Source organism: Ptychodera flava, chromosome 12, assembly GCF_041260155.1.
Source record: "Ptychodera flava strain L36383 chromosome 12, AS_Pfla_20210202, whole genome shotgun sequence".
Classification (NCBI taxonomy): domain Eukaryota; kingdom Metazoa; phylum Hemichordata; class Enteropneusta; family Ptychoderidae; genus Ptychodera; species Ptychodera flava.
In genome coordinates this window covers 7,902,427-7,919,517 of record NC_091939.1, presented here as the reverse complement: position 1 = coordinate 7,919,517, position 17,091 = coordinate 7,902,427, and the positions used below count along the sequence as shown (strand labels likewise).

Here is a 17,091-nt window from a genome sequence, read left to right as displayed (position 1 = left end):
GGGAATATTTTGTCTCACACGAGCCGCACTCGCCTGCGGCTCGTGTGAGACAAAATATCCCCGAGTGTGAGAAATCTGATCCAAGGTCCTTGGTGTGTGACCGTCGCGCTAAGTGGTAGGCTGTTGCGTAGATTGTGGGTGAATGCCTTGGCCAGCCAGTAAACTCAGATGCGGAGAAAAGCCAAGTGACTGGGGCCAGTCTAACTTCATTGTCAATGTTGTATAGTAGGTTCTGGCCTTGCGTAAAGTAACGTAAGCTTGTGAAGTATCTGCAACCGGGCACCTATAATTTTGATGAATTCGTTTCTTCGCTTCGATAAAGTTTGTATGTGCGATGTGTGATAGTGAGCATGCGTGCGTGAGTGCTTCACGAACTCTACAACGTGTGGAGTGGTCTCAGTCAGAAAAATGTAACAACTTAGCCGGCTATTGAACCGCTCTTTTTTGAGTGGAGATTTAGCCGAGCAGTTCTCTCTGTGGCCTCTCCGCTAGGCGACGGATGTCGTATGTTGTGGGTTCGAACCCGATTGAAAACTAGTCGTATTTTGACTAGAACCAAAACAAGGAAACTCAGCCAAAGAAGAAGTCACCTACAGAAAACTTTGTCTGAACCACTTACTACTGTTTTTGTTTTGTTGTGTGGGTGTGTGTTTTTTTTTAAACGGATTTACATAGACTAAGCTTATGGTATCCAAACATTACTGTTTCTTTGGTTTCAAGAACAACTCTTTTCACAACATTGCATACATTGTATATACAAAAACTACGACCAGCAAGTGAACTTTGCGTGGTCGTCGGAACCGCGACTGCGTGAATGTATTTTATGCACGATATCTAGATGCATCACGTTATGGACAGTAGAGGAATTCCCTTCTAACTTAGGTGCAAAAGTATTAACATTCATTCATTTCTAAAGCACCCTTTTCTCTCATAAAGATATTCAGTGTATAGTTAAAGTTCTACAATCTCTAGACAATTAAAAATCTTACATAGTGTAGCATTTTTGTGTCTTCAGCACGCCCAAAGTTGTTAAACATTTCAGTTGTTCGAGAATAGAATTACAAAGCTTGGGTCCACAAATGATGGATGCCCTATCATTCATCTTTAAGAACCTGGGCAAAGATAACTTCTGATTGCTGTTTGTTCTTTACATTGTACATTGAAGTACGTTTATCATATCTGTAATGTGACAAATATGTTTTGACTTCCAATCGACAAAGTACCTTGGAGACAGTGGTTTACATTTGGTCATATACGATAGGTCCAACACGACCTTTGGGCGCGGTTCCGACGAACCCTTCCCTTTAATAAATGAATTGTGTGGAAGATACACTATTAATTGGGATTATATTACCATGCCCTGTCCGTCGCATGTTAATTGGTCGAGCTGAACCATATGACCGACCACAAATACGCAATAATGGTTTGTTTGCGGAAAGCCAAAATTAACGGGCTCGGCAAGCCTCGCCCGTTAATTTTTGGCTTTGACAAATAAACGTTAGGGCCTGATGGTCAGCGCGTCGCCCGTTACATCTATAATATGAATGTAATATAGTGTACGTATACGTACGTACGTACGTATATACATACCGGTACGTACTTACATAGATACATAGATACATAGATACATAGATACATAGATACACACATACATACATACATACATATATACATACATACATACACACACACACATACATACATACATACACACACACACACACACACACGTCAAGTAATCAATGACTAGGGAGAGAGAGTAATTTCGGGTGAGACTACAGATCAGTTATCCTTTATTGCAAAAAATATGAAAAGTGCATAAACTGGCCAAGAAACTTGAAAGTCGTACAAATAATGACTTCAGATTCACTATAGTGAGTTGATTACACCGATAAATCAAAGGTTTGAAAGAAACTGTATTTGCAGACACCCGTGTTAAAAAGCACGCATTACAATTATCAAAGCATCAAGAATTAAGCTCCGAGATTAATTTGTGCAAAGTTTAAAAATACACAGTAGGTGGTTTCGTTTGGCGAAATGACGATTCCTGTTTTCAGTCAAAAATTAACACACTTTCCTTGTGAACCGCAGATCTGTGAAACGAATGCATCAATGATAGCACAATTAGAGTATAACACAATACTGTGACATGCTGACTTTGCCTTTGCGTTTCACGTGAAGTTAACATACAACGTGCGGTAGTTGTGCGCTGTAGTATAGTAGAGTTTCCATCTAAAAATATTCCCTTGACAAAAATCAGTGTTCACATGTAAATTTCTATGACGGTTTTTCAGGATAAAATGTAGACCGCGGAGAACTTACGATAAAAATCGATTACTTGGTGTCCTTACAGTCTGGTGCAGGTTCATCAGCTTGATCGTCATGCAAATTAAACAACTTCAAATAAATTTCGATAGAAACAAAGGAACAATTCAAGTAAATATTCCTTGGAAACAAGAACTAATGCAAAGACCAGTAATTGAGGCTGTTCCTTTAAGTTGTTCATAGCAAAGAAAATTGAAGATATCCAGTTCCTCTTGTTTTTTTTCCTTAGTTACCATTTTTATATTCCAGGGACACAAGTTAATGGCACTCTAGCCGGAAATGTGGTAATGTACGGACTTAAAGGGGGGGGCGGTCGTCGGAACTGCGCTCAAAGGTCGCTCGGGACCCCTAGACCGATGTAAACACCGCATCCAAGTTCCGTTGGCGATTGATGAAAGTTTAAACATTTCTCTCATAATGTACAGCGTAAAATTTAAATGTTGCAGTCACAGTATACACGATACATCTATATAGTGCATGGAATACACGGTTTGTAAACAAGGAAGAGGCTCATACACAGTTCCGACAATCGCCTCCCTTTAACTGTCATGCAGACCAAATGAAAAAAAAATAAGCGTGTTTCTGGTAACCCGGACCTAACATAGAAAAACCCGCCGGACGTTTTCGCATGTTTTTAAAAAAAATGCGTAGATTCTGTCAATTTTACCGTAATTTTATTATGGGGCTCAGCCATTTACAAACATAATGCTCCGACAGACCTACCTACCTTATTTTTCGAAGGCATGTTTTCGGAAACAGACATTTTTTATTTGGCCTTGCAGAGAATAACCGGTTTCATTTCCCTGCTTTTTACAATTCCCTCGTAAACACCATTTAATTTATTGAATTCGATTGACACTGTGTAGCATTTTTCTCTAAAATTAATCTGCAGAATGATATGAAGGTTGCCTTGAACTGCACGACGCCATCACTGTAATTATCCGTAGTACGTTAAAGGATCTGCAGGGTACCGTAATTTGGGCGACCACGGCCATCATGAGATATAAGTACATTTTTTTCTCTACTACCGTCATGTTCCTGATCGCAGACACCACCACTGAGGCCAACAACGGCTACCGTCGCATCTTCGGCTTCCAGTGGCCGTTCAGCTGTTGTCGGTAGCTGCGAATTCCTTACCGTGAAGCACCACGATTTTTCTGCAGAATCAACAGTTCTGGAGGGAGATCTGGCGACTTCGCCTGATGCGGACGCTGTTTCACTAGGCTCTGTCTCTTCATTTGAAATCACCCTGTCTGGCTGCAATTCGTTGTATTCTGGCCAATCCTCCCATGTGTCCTTAAGAAGCTTGTAATTTCCCCCGTATTGCTTTTTACTGCTGCTCAGCATCGCCATATCCCAGAAGAACATCGCAAAGTCGATCCTGGAAGAAATAACAGAGAAATGTTCACACCTCACGTGGTTGCAATTAACTGAATCGAAATGGGAAATGGATGTATGAGAAACAGATTTCACTAAAATCTAACAGATTTCAGCGGACAAATTGTCTCTAATTCTGTTAATATGTCACGCCCTTAGCGTAAAGATAAGGAAAATTCGGCACGTTGTGGCGGCGTTGCAATTTTGAAAAAATCTCTGAGCAATTATCCTACACTGAAAGTCAGTCTTTCATGGAGGTGTAACAAGCAGAGATATGTTTGTATTTTTGTGCAATCGTCGACGATAGCGATAAACCACATTCCAGTCCCTACATCCGATTGGTAAAATTACGACCCGTCTACCGAGTTATAAAAATGTGCAACGCGGAGAAAACGAGTCGAGTTCCCCCTTAAAGCATTGAGATTTGGCTAATTGGCCAGCTTTTCCCTTCTTGTGCTGTGTGATTTGCTGAAAAGTAAGAGGAATGAACGGCGCAAGGCGGTACAAATGAAGCTCACCATGGAAGTAGTTCATAGAATATTGTCACAGGCTATGGAGCCAACGTTTGAGCTTGTCTTGGGCTGCAAGCAGCGAGCAACCTCGAAATCTTCTGAAATTACACGCAGTTTCACCGCTCGTGGCGCAAATCTAGCGCAAGCGCAGGTTTGAGGTATCAACAAGGTCTATCATGCGAGACTATTCACAGACAGACTGTGACATAACAATGTATCTTACTGAAACTATTGCAACGTTTGGAAATGGAACTTCCTGTCATAAAGGGGAATAGTTAGAAGCAGTTTTGTAATGGTAGTATTGAGTACCTCTATGACTGAACCATGGAGGTAGGGAAGACCTCCAAGATTGGAGGGACCACAGGTGCCTGGAGTTGCCGTTGTAGTATACATAGAGTATGCTACACTGGCAACTCCAGTCCACAGGCGCTCCTTAGCTGGGTAGTCTGCTAAATCGATCGATATTCGGCTCGATCTATCGATCCCGTAGTCGATATGCCCGCCATTGCAACCTAAATACTCACTAGTATTAGGTTGCAATGGCGGGCATATCGACTACGGGATGATATATCGAGCCGAAAATCGATCGATTTAGCAGACTACCCAGCTAAGGAGCGCCTGTGCTCCGGGCACCTGTGGATGGACCATGATCGTAAAAACGAATTCAATGGTTGGAAAAAAACTGTCGACAGTCCCTTGTGCTCTTTCTGTCTATTACTTATGTATGGAGGGATGCGCAAGCGTCACGCAAAAGGCGCGAGCTGGGAATGCCGCAGGCATTACCGACAGTGCCGAAGGGCACGAGGACTGTCATCACTTGCAGCACTTGGTTAATTATTCATGAGATATTACGTCGAGAACAGGGCGGAGGCAGAGGCGGCATAAAAGTTAAAACTTGTCTCTGAAAGTCGTTCCTCAAGCTTTGCTGCTTTCAAGCTCTATCGCCGTCGCCATGTTGCGTTGGTGTACTGTTTCCAGCTGGCCATTCCGTGACCAGCTGACCTACGTCCCGCATCACTTGTCAATAATTTACCTTGCGTAAGGTTGCAACAGGGTTTTCCCTGTTGTTAGGGTACCGCGGATGAGGATAGTCCCTTGTGCATTCCCACCTATCGCCGTCGGTACTTGCGATTCTTCCATCCCCGTATGTGCCAGAGACTACATCAATAATAGACAAAAAAAGCACAAGGGACTGTCTATAGTCTATGATTGGACAATATATGGAGGTATACTATAGAACTGTTAAAACGTGGCGGTAGGTAAGGAAAAGATACGAGTAAGATTTCCTCCATGGACCACGGAGGTAATAAATAATGATTTGGTGTACTATATGAGAACATAGGGGTCCGTTGTTTACATGTCCTTCCCCAGGGTGGGGTGGGATAGAGGTGTCTTGGTCTCAGCACAGGTTTCTTCTTGCTATTGTTTATTTTAACAAAAGGTTGGCAGTATAAATCTTTATTGGCAATATTGCCATAGTCAAACGTATTAAAATTATATAATAGCAAGAAGACACCTGTGCTGACACCTCTATCCCCACCCCGGCGGCCCGGACGGACATGTAAACAACCCCTTTGATGAAAAGATGGACTAAACTCGTATGTGTGAGAAGCCTCACCGTGTGTCCTAAATTTTACAGGTACTGTTTTGATCTGTATTTCAACAGAGAACCTCACGTGTAACCATAGGCCCTCGAGAAAACGTTTTCTCGGGGGTCTATTGTACAACTTCTGTAGAGATATGCGGCTTTTATTTCTAAATGTCACCTCAAACAATACGTTACAGCTGTTAGACAATATATATGTTGTACACCTGTGAATGTGAGAAGTACTCTTCTAGCTCCATGCCACCTTGAGAATCTTTGAGGCAAATTACAGGTCCTTTCCTTTTGCTTGTAATCAGATCTTCTTTACTCGAGCAATTTATTTCGTAGCACAGCGATTTTTCTTCCTAAGCACAGCCATGCATGCATACATACATACATACATACATACATACATACATACATACATACATACATACATACATACATACCTCAGAGCAACAGTGGCTGTCATCCCATAGAATCAAAGACGTTAGCCAGGTTAGCGTCCTTGCCGAAGACGGTCCATAGGGTCTTGGTGATGTAGACGGTCACAATCATGAATTCCATGACGTTCGACAGACTAGCGAACATGAAAATTGTCGACGACAGATAACCAAGGCAAGAGGGTTTGTTGCGTCTGTAGATCCACGTCAGCGGACCCTTGGCATTGGCCAAAATCAGCAGCACAAACCATGCAGACAATCCCAGCGGGAGGAAGATGTATCTGTGCGGACGATGGTGCAGGTAGGAAGTGTCCTGTGCATACACGAAGATGTGGTAGGCTATGACGGCGAGGAGAATCACGAATCGCTTTAGACACCAACCATATTGCAGATTCATTGTCAAACCTTTACAGCTCCACCTACAACTATCTGACGGTGCGAAGCAGTAGAACAAAGAAACCATGAAGACGATGACGACTGACATAATTGGTTCTGTCACCGCAACAACAGTGGCGTAAACACGCCAATTGGCGTCCCTGGAGAATCGACACTTAGCGTTTGACTCGTTGGTCTCGAGGCACGCGAGTTCCAACACAAACTCGACGACTGCGAACCCCGCGGCGCGGAACAGCAAGATGAAAGTTGTGACGCACATTAGTTTATAGCGAAGGGAAACTGGAGCCATTTGTCCGACCATTGTTCTGGGCCGTCACAACTCTTTGTCCTGAAGTGTTGGAAAGTACTCAGTGTATACACACACCTTAGACAGCATGCAGTTTGTTATACTCGACGTCAGACTAAAGAGAAGGAAAGTTTCTGCTAGCGACAGACAAATATATCATTGTAAATGGACTTCACTGGATATATAGATGGCGTTTCCCATTCAGTGCAGTATAGTTACCCATCTATTTTTTACATCCATGAGTTACCGTAGTCAGTCGGCGTCGTTACTCCGAAGTACAAATATGTCTTTCGAGGAACTAGGACTGTGAATGCACAAAGAATGTTGGTATGGACCTAGATTTCCGAGGTTGTCGCTTCTGAGGACTGACTGAACTACAGTTGTCATTCAAGTGGTACCGCGTTAGTGTTCATTTACTCAGGACAGCTTCCTTTTTTACTCCATTCGTAACACAACCACAGCCGGAATGATGACTGACGCTCGATGGTTGCCGTTCTTGACTTACCACACCCACACGTTGCAAGGTCAATGTGTGCGGCCAAACGTATTCAAGGAATGAAAACAATGCATTCCGTACATATTTACATAATCTCGCTTCTGAATTTCAACCAATCTACATAATGCGATACACCAAAACAATTATTTCGATCGTCCACATTTACGGGTAACCTGTCACTCCTCTACCTCTATTGAACAGAAAAGTGGCAGCGAAACACCAAGAGCTGACAAAACTTTGAGGACATACGTGCTGGTTACACTGCTAAATCACAACTGGGCCAAATACAAATTTAAAAAGAACTTATTTACTATGCTAATTAGTTTCACAGCCTGGTGTTGTTGACATTTGTTGGTACACGAGGAGAATTCAGAAGTTCAGAATGATCGGGTAAGGGATGTCGACATGTGAACTCCAGCTACTAGCCCAAACAAGGGACTATGTGCCCCATGGTAGGTGACCATTTGACCGACGTAAGGGAGCGTTCAGTTTTTACGGCCTGGGGGGGGGTTGGCAAAATCTTGTCGCCGGTGTTCAAATAAATATAGACCCCCCCTGCATTTTTCGTGAAAAAAAGATGACCCCCCCTTTGTCAGACAAAAAAATTTGATGACCCCCCCCCCCCCGCTGAAAAATAACCAAAACCCATATGTCAAATTTACCCGCATGGTTTGGATTTGAACTACGGTACGCGGCGCACTTTATTCGTGTAGCAGAGATGCCAGTGCACAAACTTCTCAGCCACATCCATTGATACGTCTCTTAATTAGGACGACTGTAAGGCAATTTTGAACTTCATTTCCATAGACAACTTATGTCCATGGACATTGAACCTTATTGGAGTGGTTCGCCAAGGGCAGCCCTCCGGTTAAGAGGGTCATGGGCCATTATGTAAAGTCAACTTTATTCTTGTGGGCCACCAAAGGTGGCCCGCCGGTAAAGAGGGTCGATCATGGCTATTGCATAAAGTAAACTTTACTGGACAGGGCTGCTGAAGGTGTGTGACCATTAAGATTGCCATGGGGTATTACATTAAGTCAATTTATTGTAGTGGGCCGCCGCAGGCGGCCCGCCGGTAAAGAGGGTCTATCATGGCCATCGCATGAAGTAAACCTAATTGGAGTGGGCCGCCAAAGGCGTCTGCCCGTTAAGAGGGTCATGGGTAATACATAATGTATATTTATTGTAGTGGGCCGCCGAAGGCGGCCCGCCTGTAAAGAGGGTCGATCATGGCCATGGCATAAAGTGAACTTTATTGTTGGTATTATGTTTTGAAAATGTGATGACCCCCCTTTCCTATCAGTGAAAAAGCGATGACCCCCCTTTGCGGATTCCAAAATTATGATGACCCCCCTGGATTTTGCCGGGCCCCCCCCCGGCCGTAAAAACTGAACGGTCCCTAAGGAGTGCAAATAGTCTCCTGCCTACAGTCCCTTATTGTTTGGGCTATAATGTTTTTATTACATGCCACTCTTACGCAGTTTTCACTCCAAATATTTAGGTTTATCGGCAAATGATAATCAAATGCTTTTATTTCCACCTTAGATGAAAAACCTATTAAAAATGGAAAGCGCTGATATATTTAAGGACTGTTATGCGGTTTATCATTTTTTACGTAAAATTTTCTAAACATCGGATTTCCTATGCAAAATATGTATTTTCAATTTTTTTAAATCGCAAAGTAGTTAAGTTTAAAATAGTTTCGGTTACTTTCAGTCAAATAATGATATGCGGCCAGCATCGTAATTGATGAGTTATCATTGGATCCTATGGGGCGCGCTACGTTCGATATCATTTTTAAAAAACCGATCAAAATAGAGTTTTTAAGTATAAAAACGTGTAGTCTGAGATTAAACTTCTTGAATTTCCAGAAAATGTTCTAAACTTCCAGCAGAATTTCCAGCAGAATTTTCTAAACTTACATTTACATTTGAACTTGCAATCCAAATTATCATTTTAAACTTCCTGCTAAACTTTCTAAAATGATCAAAGACGCTTGCCTGGCGAAACTGGCAAAGACCATAAACATATAATCGGCTATCCGTCTACAGTGCAATATACTATTTCTGTTCAATCTTAGAGAGTATTAAGTATTTCCCTTGACGGCTATTTGAAACCACTCAGTTTAAAATACAGTAGCGTTAATTGATAGACCCTGGTGAAAAATGTGTCCAGACACTGGTAAAGAAACCAAGATACGAAGTAAATGTAAAACATAACAGCTTACAACTTCTCAGCTTCGAGAAAAAGAACGGCAGTTGTATATTGAAATTTGGAGGGGGGGGGGGCTCTTGATATGTATTCTGTATCATACTCCTGACTCTGTCTATATGTTCGGTATATTCTGCTCCAAAATATTTTTAGTACTGAATCGTGCAGAAAAGATCTAGAGCAAGTTATTATATGGCGGTAACGTCAAAACACAGTCCCTCCACACATGTGGCCAACACAAGTACTGTTGAGGCCGCGTTCATGGACTAACAACATGCAGTTACGGAGGTACCTCCATCCATGCAGCAGTCAAGTGATCAGGAGTCGCAATTAAAGAAAACTTGATTGTTCTTTATTGGAGTATCACAGGTATCATCAAAGGAATATTAGTATTACATTTCTTGACTTTCGTTGATCCCTGTGCTTTTTCGGGCAACTGGCGACTCCTTCATGAGGGCGCTAAGGGACGGACCATTAGATCTTGGGAGGGGTTGGTCAAAAACAGAAGAAAAAAAATTTCAGAGCAGAAAGTTAGGAAAAAAAAAATTCAAACTAGTTTGCAAAATAAAAAAAAAATAAAATAGGAAGACAAAGGCGAATAAATAAGAAGACAAAGGCGTAAAAAAAAATCTGCAAAAGTCTTTAAAATTTTGATTTTTTTTAGATTTTACCGACAGTAAGCAACTTTCTGTATTTTTAATACATCCTCCCGGCACATTTTTAATTTTAATTTATACATTTAGAGTGACTGTATCCCTTATACTGGAAGTTGTGATTATCTTGTCTTTTCAGGACTTTTGTATTCTGATCACTTGAAAATTATGAAATTATAGAGCCTGTTTTCTACTTGTTTCCTGCGTACAAACCAAGCAGGTACACTAGGTAAAACATTGAAACTATGGTATGGTTGTCAAGACAGAAAGTTGTATTTGCCTTTTAAGATCAAGGTAAACAGATGCAGGCCACATCAGTTTCATTTTTTTCACAGCATTTTATTACAATGATGAATGCAAGAATGGGTGAACAAGTAGAAACACGTCAATAATGATAAAACAACATATCAAGTCATTATGTATTATTTTGCTTTTAAAAAGGCATTTTCAATTCTTTTTTCTCAAAAAACAGCCTCAAATAACAACAGCAACACATGTTTTAACATTCAACAATACACTACGTAGAATGCCATCTATCCAACAAATCCGAACACAAAAACACATAAAAGGGTTGAACTTTGAAAGTTTCTCGATAGCAAATACTGAATAAATCTGCATGGTTAATCGTTTTTGTGTAGCAAATTTCAAAGAAATTGGACAAGCCCTTTCAGAGAGTACAGATTTTTTGACCATGAATGGCATAAATTGCCCAAAAAGACAAATATTGAAATTTCAACACATTTTCTACACATCCACACATCCATCATTTGGACATGCTGCTACAGAGAAATAGATGTTTTGATCAAAAAGGGCAACAATTGCTCTAAAAACACAAATATGCAAATTTCACTACATTATTTACCTTATTTTAGCTTCTCAGCTTGTCAAAATCAATTGTAAATCATGAGATATGCATGATGTTTGGTGGGGTGAATGTAGGCATTTCACCACGCAGTAGAAAGGGAAGCCAGGAACCAAAATAGTCAATTTTCAAAACTATACGAAGCTACTGAGGAGCAAGAAGACCATGTTTCAGAGGAAGATGTGTAATCCGAAAAAAATGCTCCCAAAGTGCCACCAAATAACACCATTTTTATCTCTATTTTTCAAAAGCTCCAACAGCAGCAGGGGGACACCCCTCTCCTGACCTCTCCCCCCCCCCGTGACCCAGGGCTCCCGCTACCTATTCGCCAATTCGCCAAATGCGAAAGAAAGTTAAAAATGGCTACAAAAATTCCTGTTTGGCTAATGTAGTGGCTATTGAATTCTTAGACCTCCTCAACAGAAAACTACAGCTAACAATAAAATGTTGTAAGATGTTGAAACAGTTTACCCTCCTTCCTACAAAGTTGCAATGTATTGAAACAGTTAATCTCCTTTCTACAAAGTTACAAATTCCCTGGTACGTAAAACAAACATTGTTGCTGTTCGATACTACAATACATCATGAACGTAAGGTCCATGAATACACTGAGGCCTGCTTTGCCTCTGTGAGTCCTGGATCGCGATCGTCCTTGAGTCTATCAAAAGTTTTACCTACTTTGCTGTATCAAAATTTGGCCTGCAACTACTCAGTTTGATAGTAAAAACCATAATTTCAAAGGAAACTTTCACAAACGGAGCCATAATACAAAAGAAAAGGAGAAAAACTGAGGTTTTCTGAAAGGTCAAGTCTAGGTCATCTCATCATGTGATGTCATTCATGAAGACCCCCTAATTACACAATAATGGTTCACAAGAAACCACCTAGGGTGGTCCAATAGGTGAAAGGTAATTTTGCTGCCTTTGGCATTCAGCTTGACTGACTCCCATTCGGCCTACTTTCAAACTGCTATAACTTATACAAGAAATTATGTGATTCTGAATGATTTTAATATTTTTGTAGATTCCACCAGTTTAATAATCTAGAAGTGAACATCACCAGACATTTCTTGATGATATAAAAATATCAAATGAAAATATATCTTGGCTAAAATGTTATCATAATCATTAAAACAATGAATGCCCTAAAACAGTGAGTAATTTAAATGAACATATATCGTTGTGTCTTGTTTTACAAGAGTTTTGTTTGGCCCAGCCCTTTTTGTCTCAAGAAAAGTACTTATACTCAAGATGCTATTTCAGCCTGCTTGATCACAACTATGATATACAAGTAAAGCCGGGCCCTTAAATACCACAATAATCGTAGCTACACTGCCATTGTGCTATACCATAAATGCTGTCTTCTGCATGGAAAATTGTTTTACTGTGTGGCTCCAGTGTTCTCCCCAGGCCATTTTAGCGTAGCGGTCCCGCTACGCTTTCGCCTCTCCCCGCTACGCTTTGATTCTCCCCGCTACGCTTTAAAATATTCCCGCCATCCTTTAGTTCACACGCTAGCGCTCTGCGTAGCTACCAGCTGTTGCATGCATTGTCTACACATTAGCGCTCACTGCAACTTTCAACCTGGTGAAAGAGTGGAAGGTGTGAAGTATGGTATGCGTCCGATAACTTGTCCGTAAGTGTTGAGAGGAACGTTAAAACAATAGAAGAATCGGCTTGGTTGTTCACAAGTTTTCATTCGACAACGACTATTACGACCAACAAAGACCTTAAGTCGGTATAATCGAGGACAAGTATTCACAGAGTTAGGCGGTGTAGCACTAGCGGGGCCTTGATCACATTCCCATGCTTTGATCAACGAAATGGACCGCAAAAGAAACAAAAGAAGCAGTTGACTAGTGAGGTTGATTATGATTTTACAACGATAATCTTTTTTTTTGTCCGAGTACGATCACGATCGCGATCGAGTTCACATTGCATAAATTCCAATATGGCGGCGGCCATGTTGGCCGACGTGTTTATAACGTGTTGACATTGATCCTGGCGTCGCGTGTGGTTCCACTCTGACACGTTCTCTGAAAGATTTTACACCTGATTTTCGAGTGATTCTAGTCGTACTTAGTTCATGTCTTGTGATCATCTTGGTGGTATTTTTAAAATCAAGAATCGAACGACGATGTTCAGTGGCAGTGGTAGTTACGCGCGGGGGGGGGGGGGGGGGCGGCTGGTTGAAATTGATCCCCGTGATGAAACATTATTCGCGGTGTTTGTCGTTCAAAAATGATATGAAACTCAATTACATTTGAATTGTGTAAAGCTTAAACTTATGAATTTTCCTCTTTGTTGGCAATTTTTGACAATTTTATGAAACTCCAATCAGACGAACCATTTCTTGCTTTCAATCTGAACTTGCTGTTTGAATCTTCTATTTTAATTGCAATTGTACTATACTGTGATGATTTATTTAAGTGTAATAAAGAGTTTCCATGATGTTCAAATTGCATACTTGTGTGTTACCATTGCATTTTGTTGTGAATGTACATGAATGCGTGGGTGCATGTGCAAGCTTATATCCATATGCAAATATAAATTAATGATATGCAAATGATTATGCAAATTAGCCGCTACGCTTTTGCTTGATCCTGGGGAGAACACTGGGCTCAAACATTTAGGTTATGGAAGACTGCATAAATTTGCCACATGAGAAGCCTGTAACTTATGACAAGCTATCATACTGTGAATACTAACTGAATGTGGCAGAAATATTCAATCTGTACCTCTTGTAATATACACTTAACATTGCTACCAGATTTTTAGAATTCAATTGCTACCTAATTTATTTCTGGTGTTTAAAGTTTACCACCAAAAATGAGAAAGGATTTCTATCCCTGAAATGTCATAAAAACACAGATTATAAATGCAAAAACTAAACACATATTTCGTTAGTGTAAAAACCATCATGAACATCATACAAAACATCTTGATTTGTAAAATTAGGGACTCCTGAATGACGAGAAAGCTGTTGCCACACTTGAGATCATAAACTGGCTAAAAGTTACTCAAAATGGCTAAAAGATTTTGATTTGGCTAATGAGTTGGCTAATCATTTTGGTGACTTAGCGGGAGCCCTGTGACCCCTTGCGTGGCCGCTTGTGGTGCTTGGCACCACATGTTTGCCCTCTTTATCTTCAGACAGCGACGAACGAAAAAAAAATTATAAATCTGAAAATTTACTCTGAAAAAAAAATTTGCACAGCTAATCTCAATTGGAAAAAAAATTACAGAAATTTACAATAGTAAAAAAAATTTTCACAATTTCATTGTGACCACCCCCCTCCCAAGGTCTAATGGTCCATCCCTAACTCGACAAAGAAATCTCCTATCTATTGATAAGCTTGCAAACATCGAAGCATGTTTATTAGTTTAAAGGGAAAGTTCACGAAAGCTGGTTTTTACATGTGTGTTAGCTTTGGGGTCGCTTATTCTGGAAAAGTCATTTTCCCCATTTGTAACTTACGCGAATTTTTTTCACTGAAACGGATAAAAACTGTGGCGGAAGATGCAGTTTAGGATTCCATCAACTCAAAGTATTTTGAATCATAGGCAAAAAGCGCCAAGATTGGCGCTTTCATCACGTGATTCGACAGAGGTCATCGCAATTTGAATATTTCAAAAGTGAATAGCTCAACTGGGCCAATTATTACCTGGCTTCACGATTTCGATCGAACTTGATAGGACACAGCATCAAAATGCACAAAAGGTAACATTCTCATTCGAATTCAATTTTTCGTTTATTGCTTGTTATTTCATGATCACTGGTTTTAATTTCGAATTAGTACCTTCTATACCTAATCGGACCATGGACGTACCACAGAGCGGACGGTGTGTGGAGGGACTTTCCACACAAATTTATTCCAACCGTTTAAACACCCTTTGGTGTACTTTGACCGTGATACTATGAATGGATACCCACACACTAACTCGGACACACTCACGGAGGCCGTGAGAGGCACTGACCATGGAGTCAGTGATAGGCAGACTCACTGACCCACTCTATCATTGGAGGAATATTCTGACGTGAGAGGCTGGGCAGTGAGACCTAGCCATGGTTCGTATAAAACAAGTCTACATCATCATTCGATACTGATAGTTCCCGGAGTAGGCACCACCATTGTTTCATGAGTTGGCAATTCTTGATGTTCATAAGCTGCACTTTTCGTAAGGAATAAGTGGAAATTTTCCTCCAGAAATTACTTTTCAAGTCTACAACATTTGTATCCCACTCGTTCACAAGATAAGGGAAATCTGCTAATTCCTAAATATACCACTAATATAGGACAGTGTTCAATGAAATACTCTGGACTTACATTCGGGAACCAAATTACAGAAATTACTGTAAGATCGTAAATCGAAGTAAAAATTAAAGAAAATTGAAACGTCTTCTCTTGCTTTTCAAATGTTACTTTTCTGTCTTGTATGTGTAATCTTAGCTTATAATTTTTGTATTTACCTTGACACAGAAGAGGCTAAACGTTCGTTCCTAAGGTTTTGTCATCCATTCATGAGATTATCCCATAGTGCATGTCATACATGTAAATATATCATGCAGATGTATTTGATTTAAAAACATTTGTATTTAATATATTTCAAGTATTGTTCTATTTATATGTACATTGTGTCATTTTTTATTATTTTGTGGTGGCGGTACTGTTATATTTTATTTCTTGTATCAACTTTAGCTTCGTGTAAAAAACAAATATTCATTGTTGAACAGCCTGTCAGAACAGCTCTAATATAATGCATACTAGCCAGTATTAATTTTCTTTTACTTACACTTGGGAGGTATGTAATTCAATAAATGACACATTGCAGGCTCTATCAAGCAGTGGAATTTGAGTTTTAGATGATACATGAACAAAATACCATTTTCCATGACACTTTTAATCATATCGCCCTTTTTTAATGCATGAAGTTTTTAAGGCAAAGTGCTATTAAGTGCTATAAAGTGGAGTTAGTGAAAATAAAGTTCTGAGTTATATTAAAAGTTTAAAATTTCCTTCAGATATTGGTAGATCTCATCATATTTTACATGTTTCTGTCTTGCACTGGTGAATTAGAATATTGAGAATTAGACTAAGTGTGTTCACTAAAAAATATAACGTTTGTGAATTTGAGCCCCCTCCCCGGTTAGGTTTTCAGAATATGACCTCACCTGGCTTCCTCCGGCCTACCCTACTCATAGTAAAGCTGCCTCAGTGCTGACAATAGCTTTTTTTTATTCGCTTTTCCCAATGCTTGCGATATTTTGGCTCAAAAGTTCCACGACCGAAACTTCCAGCCTATCTTGGGCTTTGACACGGTTTCTTTACCCCAAATAAGGGATAAATCTTGTTTCAATCATGTGATTTAGATAAAAATGGAAAACTTTCAACTTTCGAAGTACATGTGCCTTTAAAAAACGGTGTGACAGAACAACATCTGCCAGTTAGGCTTTCAATTTGACGGTTATTCCTGTGTAGAACCAAACTAACATCATTGGGAACAGCCATTGCTCTGAAATCATAACATCAACACGTCTGTGCCAGGTCGGTATGGTACGACCACTGCACAAATACAAAACACTTACCACTCTAATGCGTCACCACAGCTTGGTGTTCTTCTCCAACTAGAAACCAGACTTTCTTTACCGTTCATGAAAAATTTGGCTCAAAGTAAGTTATAATTTTCGGCTCTGAAATATTAGCATTTGGTCACAATAAATTATATCTCCCCTTCGGTCTGACGCACGCTGCAATGGAACTCCTCACGGTGACCGTATGATGGCGCTATGGATAGTAATTATTGGACAACGTGAATTCCGACCAGCTCACTCGTCGCTCGTGTGCACCAACGTGATAACACACAGTAAGAGAGGTTATCTCCTTGATTTGTGCACTCACTCAAATATTGCTTGATTAAGAGCTTATTTAATTTTATTAATTTACG

General features: G+C 40.3%; 1 protein-coding gene across 1 annotated transcript; it reads right to left on the bottom strand.

The window, feature by feature from the left end:
• Nucleotides 1-1,763: 1,763 nt before the first annotated feature.
• Nucleotides 1,764-7,470, bottom strand: LOC139144875 (uncharacterized). Its single transcript, XM_070715695.1, has 2 exons — nucleotides 6,249-7,470; nucleotides 1,764-3,706 (listed from the first exon to the last, which is right to left on the bottom strand). The coding sequence occupies exons 1-2, from the start codon at nucleotides 6,269-6,271 to the stop codon at nucleotides 3,277-3,279; spliced, it is 453 nt and encodes a 150-aa protein (XP_070571796.1). The 5' UTR covers nucleotides 6,272-7,470; the 3' UTR covers nucleotides 1,764-3,276.
• Between the last annotated feature and the right edge of the window lie 9,621 nt (nucleotides 7,471-17,091).

Coding starts and splice junctions, on each gene's coding strand:
- LOC139144875 (XM_070715695.1), bottom strand. CDS start 6,271: ATGACAGCCACTGTTGCTCTGAG. Junction 3,707..6,248: donor ACAGCCACTGTTGCTCTGAG/GTATGTATGTAT, acceptor TATTTCTTCCAG/GATCGACTTTGCGATGTTCT.